Source organism: Littorina saxatilis, linkage group LG7, assembly GCF_037325665.1.
Source record: "Littorina saxatilis isolate snail1 linkage group LG7, US_GU_Lsax_2.0, whole genome shotgun sequence".
Classification (NCBI taxonomy): Eukaryota; Metazoa; Mollusca; class Gastropoda; order Littorinimorpha; family Littorinidae; genus Littorina; species Littorina saxatilis.
The window spans coordinates 57764680-57772179 of record NC_090251.1 but is presented as its reverse complement, the minus strand read 5'-3'; the positions used below and the strand labels follow the sequence as shown (position 1 = coordinate 57772179).

The window sequence follows — 7500 nt, the reverse complement described above, 5'->3', positions numbered from 1 at the left end:
AATACCCCACATAAGTTTATTATCTTTGGTGATCTCAACGCTGATTGTACTGTTAACCCCCCGTTTCATCTGCGGGAATTAATGAACACAAACAGTTTATCTCAGTTGATATCAGAACCCACTCGAATAACCGATACCTCGTCAACTATAATCGATCTGGTATTAACTCCGTGTCCTAACTTGGTAAAAAGAGTTGGTGTTCTACCACCTGTATGCAGTGACCACTCGTGTCCTTTTGTATATTTGAATTATGACTTACCGTCGGGTGGTTCATTCAAACGAACACTATATAATTATTCCAAAATCGATGTTGACAAGTTGTTGCAAGATATGGAAAGTGTAGATTGGAATAATATAGTCGATTTAGAATCCATTGATGACGCCGCTGAAATGTTTTCCGATAAGTTAATGATGATAGCTAAAGAATGTATGCCTGTAAAGGTAGTAGTGACAATGAACGGACACGATGCTGTATGGATCACCGAGGAAATCAAAAAGTTGATTAGGAAAAAGCAATATATTCACGCATTAGCCAAACGTCTGGATACTGTATGGTGCTGGTCTCTTTTCCGACGGTTGAGAAATAATTTGACTGATGTTATAAGAAAAAGGAAAGAAGAGCACATTAGGGAACTAGAAAATAGAATATTGTCACCTCATAATTTTGACAATAAAGACTGGTGGAAGGTAGTCAACTCTTTTTTGAAAAAGAAAGGAATGAGTACAAATGAGATTCCGCCCATTGAAAGCAATGGAATTGTGTATTACTCTGCAGAGGACAAAGCCGAGGTTTTTAATGAAGCATTTCTACGACAGTCGCATATACAAGGTCATGATGATGACGTTCCACCAGTTGAAGAAGAGCCCATTTCCATTAGTCCTCTCGTGATAACTACCGAAATGGTGTACGCTGTTCTAAACAACCTCGATGTTAGGAAAGCAGTAGGTCCTGATTTGGTTCACAATAAACTTCTTAAACTTGCTGCTTGTATTATTTCAAATCCGCTTGTAACCCTTTTCCAGAGATCGTTGGCTGAGGGAAAGTTTCCGAAAATTTGGAAAGTAGCTCATGTGAATCCCATTTATAAGAAAGGTGAAAAAGAACACTGCAGTAACTATCGTCCGATTTCATTACTCAGTTGCATTGGAAAAGTATTGGAAAAATGTGTTCAAGCCCATGTTTTTCGATATCTCACAGAGAATGATTTATTAACGGTTTCTCAGTCAGGGTTTATTCCTGGTGATTCAACTAGTTTCCAGTTGTTGAGTATGTATGACGATTTTTGTCAATCCTTAGATAAGCAGTTGACGACTCAGGCTGTTTTCTGTGATATATCAAAAGCCTTCGATAGAGTGTGGCACAAGGGTCTGTTGCATAAATTATATGCTATAGGCATAAGAGGTGTTTTATTAAAATGGTTTGAAGATTATTTGACAGGCAGGTTACAAGCCGTTGTTATCCAAGGCAGGAAATCGACATACGGACGTGTTTGTTCAGGTGTTCCCCAAGGTTCTGTTCTGGGGCCCTTGTTGTTCCTTGTGTACATTAACGATATTGTCATTAATATCGAATCTGTCATTAAACTTTTTGCTGATGATACCAGTTTGTATTTATCTCTAAATGATGCAAACACGCGGACACAGATCTTAAATGCAGACTTAGCCAAAATTGCACACTGGGCGGAAAAATGGAAAGTTAATTTCAATAATTTAAAAACAGATTTGATGACCTTTTCTGGAAATAGAATGCCTGAAACCCTTCCTCTTGTATTTGATGGAACAATTCTGAGAGAAAACCACGTTCACAAACATCTTGGTGTACTGATTCAGAGCGACTGCAAATGGGAATCACATGTTCAGTCAATTATATCTAAAGTACGTGTTCTTCTCTCATGTTTTCGGTCCTATAAGTATCGCCTTAGCCGAAAGGCACTTGAACTTATGTATAAATCTTTTATTATTCCCCATTTTGATTTTTCTGACGTCATTTGGGATAACTGTTCTGACAGATTAGCTACTTTATTAGAAAACTTGCATCTTGATGCCATAAGAACCATTATAGGTGCAGTTCGTGGCACGAGTCACCAAAAATTGTACGATGAATCAGGATTTACAACACTGAAGGAGAGGCGAAAAAGACACAAATTGATTTTGTATTTCAAATTAGTTAATGCACGCGTGCCACCATACTTACTAGAACGTCTGCCTCCTCTCGTTGCTTCTGTGAACCCTTACCATAGACGAAGACCACTTGACAGACAGACTCCCCTCTCTCGAACTGAATTGTATAAAAAGTCATTTTTTCTGTCTTCGACTTCCCTGTGGAATGAGCTTCCAGATACTGTAAAACAACTTGATTCTATTGGGTTATTTAAAAAACGTATTAGTTCTGATGATTCTGTTGTTCCCTCGTATAGATACACATCTGATCGAAAATCAGAAATTATCCATTGCAGACTGAGATTGAGGATCAGCAATCTAAATAGTGATCTATTTGACAGACATTTAATTCCCGACCCGTCATGCACTTGTGGTTATCGTGTTGAAAATGCGGAGCACTATATTTTTCATTGCCCCTTATCTCTTCAAATACGTGAAGTCACCTTGTCAACACTGCCCAACTATGATTTGCTAACCGCTGATGATTTTCTGTATGGCAATAGAGACAAGTCAGACAGCGAAAATGCATTGATATTTGACCAGTTATTCAGGTTTATCTTATTAAGCAAACGTTTTGAATAATGAATGCATTTATCTCATCCATGTTCGAAACGACCATGTGCAGTACTGTTTACATTTCCTTGTTCTGGTAGTATTCTATTTTCAACCATGTGGAAGTCATTGTATGCGTGTGTGTGCGAGTGAGTGTGCGAGCGCGTGTGAGTACTGTTGTTAGTTTAGCATTGGGTTTTTGTTTCCTTTGTTTTTTTCCTTTTATTGTTACATGTTTGTCTACCATAATTTACCATTATTATTTTGACATTATTTCAAATTTGTTATATTAAAATCGTCCGCCAAATTTCATTTGCTTTTAAGAGTACGCTTATAAGCCTAGCTTGTTGTGCTCCATGTTCCTTATTTCATGTATGCGGTAATAGTAAAATAAACTTGTTTAAACCAAAACAGCAATAGTAGCAGAGTTATATTGTGTTACTTATTTATGCGTGTAGGTGTGTGTTTTTGTAAGCATTATTTGTTTGAAAGTCTCCAAAAATGGAACAAAAGTGCTGTGAATGGAACAAAAGTGCTGTGAATGGAACAAAAGTGCTGTGAATGGAACAAAAGTGCTGTGAATGGAACAATAGTGCTGTGAATGGAACAATAGTGCTGTGAATGGAACAATAGTGCTGTGAATGGAACAATAGTGCTGTGAATGGAACAATAGTGCTGTGAATGGAACAAAAGTGCTGTGAATGGAACAATAGTGCTGTGAATGGAACAATAGTGTTGTGAATGGAACAATAGTGCTGTGAATGGAACAATAGTGCTGTGAATGGAACAAAAGTGCTGTGAATGGAACAAAAGTGCTGTGAATGGAACAAAAGTGCTGTGAATGGAACAATAGTGCTGTGAATGGAACAATAGTGCTGTGAATGGAACAAAAGTGCTGTGAATGGAACAAAAGTGCTGTGAATGGAACAAAAGTGCTGTGAATGGAACAATAGTGCTGTGAATGGAACAATAGTGATGTGAATGGAACAAAAGTGCTGTGAATGGAACAATAGTGCTGTGAATGGAACAAAAGTGCTGTGAATGGAACAAAAGTGCTGTGAATGGAACAATAGTGCTGTGAATGGAACAAAAGTGCTGTGAATGGAACAAAAGTGCTGTGAATGGAACAATAGTGCTGTGAATGGAACAATAGTGCTGTGAATGGAACAATAGTGCTGTGAATGGAACAATAGTGCTGTGAATGGAACAAAAGTGCTGTGAATGGAACAATAGTGCTGTGAATGGAACAAAAGTGCTGTGAATGGAACAAAAGTGCTGTGAATGGAACAAAAGTGCTGTGAATGGAACAATAGTGCTGTGAATGGAACAAAAGTGCTGTGAATGGAACAAAAGTGCTGTGAATGGAACAAAAGTGCTGTGAATGGAACAAAAGTGCTGTGAATGGCAAGTCCAGCAATAAGGAACAGACCAGCCCTACTTACACGTCTCGTTGCTGCACTGTGTTAGGTTGTTGAAGTAGTGGTAGAGAATCATGGCGGTCCGGTAGCCGGCCTCTAGCTGGGGGTGGTCGCTACTGAAGTCACAGTGACACAGCGCCGTCTCTATGCACGCGATCGTCTCCGTCATCAGGCTGAGGACACAATGACGTCATCAAGGTCACCATTTTGAGAAGAAAAACACACATTCTTCTTACCACGTCCTTGGGCACAGCATACAGATGTCAACAGGTCTTATTGAACTGACTGACCCTCAACACCAACAGAGATAAATAACTACAATTGAAGATAATACAGTTTCAACAAAATCTGTATATGTTTAATATATCATAAACAGCCGTCTATGCTTAGCCATTAAATTGCGCACCATATGATCAAATATTAAAACAAATGTTCGCGAAAGCAGCCTTTGTATGGTGATTGTGTCAAAGCGTTAACATCAAAAACAACAACGACAACGGCACTGCCGACAGCGACGACAACAACAAAAACAACAACACCAACAACAATAACACAACATAATACAAAAACAAAAACGGCGGCAGACCATGGATTGTCTTGTAGACAGCAAGATGTCTCTGCACATAAAGTTGACCCGTGCACGTCATGTCCTGAAGATCATACGACCAGAGCTCTACCACCTGTGCTGAAGATCATACGACCAGAGCTCTACCAACTGTGCTGAAGATCATACGACCAGAGCTCTACCAACTGTGCTGAAGATCATACGACCAGAGCTCTACCAACTGTCCTGAAGATCATACGACCAGAGCTCTACCACCTGTCCTGAAGATCATACGACCAGAGCTCTACCAACTGTCCTGAAGATCATACGACGAGAGCTCTACCAACTGTGCTGAAGATCATACGACCAGAGCTCTACCACCTGTGCTGAAGATCATACGACCAGAGCTCTACCACCTGTGCTGAAGATCATACGACCAGAGCTCTACCAACTGTGCTGAAGATCATACGACCAGAGCTCTACCACCTGTGCTGAAGATCATACGACCAGAGCTCTACCACCTGTGCTGAAGATCATACGACCAGAGCTCTACCACCTGTGCTGAAGATCATACGACCAGAGCTCTGCCAACTGGGCTACCATGCCCCCTCTACAATTACCACTACCAAAACCCGCCACCACCAACAAAATCTCACCCCAAATCTAGCTATAAGGTGTAAGTAGAATTTGAACTACGTATCACCACCACAAACCACCACCATGCACCAACTCCCATCCCAAACCACTCACATGCAATCCAGCTCTATGGTGTAGTAGTTGAACAATCACCACCATGCACCAACTCCCATCCCAAACCACTCACATGCAATCCAGCTCTATGGTGTAGTAGTCAAAGGTACTGGCGAGACCGATCGCGTTCTGGTAAGCAGAGCTGCATTGTGACGCCACCGTGGAGTTCTCGCTGCAGTCGCCGTCCGTCAAGTTGAAATGGATGTACTGCCCCTCTGCCCGCGATATGGCTGTCAACAGAAATGTCAAATGTATTAACGAAAAAAGTGTTTGACTAATAGACGAATTCTGGAAATAACTCTGTCGGGGTTTCATTGCCCCTGAAAGAGTTGCTCCCCTTTCGAAACAGTAAGGCAAACTTCTTCCTCTTCTGCGTTACAGGGCTGCGACTCCCACATACACTTGGAGGCGAGAGTAGAGTTGTACGTGGTAAAAGTATTGCTAGTTAAGGAGATATTTAGTTAACAATAATTCACATGTTATCACTCATACAAAGCTATTCTGAGCTGAGAAGAAGAATACAAGTACGAAAGACATATAATACATATGAGTGTCATGAGAGTAAGTATATAATCTAGTGATGCACGTGATGCATGTGATGCATAAGACCACTTGATCACCAGCTGCAAAATGAGAGTGGAAATTGAAGTGTCTCTGTGAAGGAATGGTCTTTATATGGAATGGTCTTTATATGGAATGGTCTTTATATGGAATGGTCTTTATATGGAATGGTCTTTATATGGAATGGTCTTTATATGGAATGGTCTTTATATGGAATGGTCTTTATATGGAATGGTTTTCATATAAAATCCTTTCTTCAGACCGGGGCAGGCCGTGTATCCACTGGGGTAAGAAAACATGTCATTGTCGCAATTACACAATTACACAAACCACCACCGCTACCACCAACAGCAACAATAAGGAAGGTATCCTAGATCGAATAACGAGCTCCCTGAAGTGCGCACACTGAGGTAATAACACAGGCTGACAGTATACCCTCCGTGTCATCACTGACGGTGTCACCTCACCCTATAAGTTATTTGGCCAGAAGAATGGGGAACACACACACATACACACATACGCACGCACGCACACGCACTCACACACACAATTATAGAAACAAATACACACCCCCCGTCCCCACCCCCCACACACACACACCAAAGGACCAGTTTCGCTTACTTATGTCAACAGCAAGTTTGCCTGTCTGTACCAGCCACAACCCCGCACCATTGCCACCACCTTTCAACCCCGTGTGATTTTATCTGGCCCTCCTAACAAGCCCAGTCGCCGTGAAGGACATGTGTCTCTAACTAAAAGCTTGCCCATCCGACCGTGAAAAATATACTGCGACGCATGGCTGACTAAAAGGCCAACAATCAAACAGTTTAAAGAAGTCTACACCGTTGTCATGGTACTGTAGGCGTACTTTTAGCTCTTCCTTTGACAACGTTGACTCCGTTTGCCAGGGGGCCGGGTAGCTCAGGGGGTAGAGCACTCAACTTGTGATCCCAGGGTCGCGGGTTCGAATCCGGGCCGGGACGGACACGGGTCAACTTTATGTGCAGACCCAGAGACGATATCCATGTCCCACCACCGTGTCCGTGCCACAGTGGCACGTAAAAGACCTCGGTCATTCTGCCATAAGTGCAGATGGCTGATACCCCCTAAACACGCATAAACTTGTGTATCTCATCTTAAGTCGGGGACAAATCCGGGAACGTGCCCCTAATGGCTTTGCCGTAAGGGCGTAAAACTTGAATTTCTCTCCCGTCTGGCCAGACTCTTACAGGGAATGGAGCTTACTCCCGTCTGGCCAGACTCTTACAGGGGATGGAGCATCCCTCCACTTGGACACATACCCACACCAACAGCCTGGTTGCATTCTGGGAAGAGGGGGCGCTTTGAGGCCGGAATAGGTTACTTTGAAAGCCAGAGTGGCTTTGAAGAAAAGATGTCACCCAAAATGTCCAACTCTGCCCAGGATATAAAGGAATGAAGGACATAAGAAAGAAAAGAGTGAAACGTGTTATCATTTTGATTGTTGATTTCTTTACATATCCACAATAGAATCGT

At 41.8% G+C, this 7500-nt stretch overlaps 1 protein-coding gene across 1 annotated transcript in view; it reads right to left on the bottom strand.

Annotated features, from left to right (window-relative positions):
• LOC138971894 (uncharacterized) overlaps positions 1 to 7500 on the bottom strand; it is an 81972-nt gene that overhangs the window by 59334 nt on the left and 15138 nt on the right. Inside the window, exons 2-3 of the mRNA XM_070344731.1 lie at positions 5498 to 5654; positions 4155 to 4303 (exon numbers count right to left, since the gene is read on the bottom strand). Of these exons, the coding sequence (XP_070200832.1) occupies positions 4155 to 4303; positions 5498 to 5654 (306 nt within the window). The remainder of the gene's footprint in view (positions 1 to 4154; positions 4304 to 5497; positions 5655 to 7500) is intronic.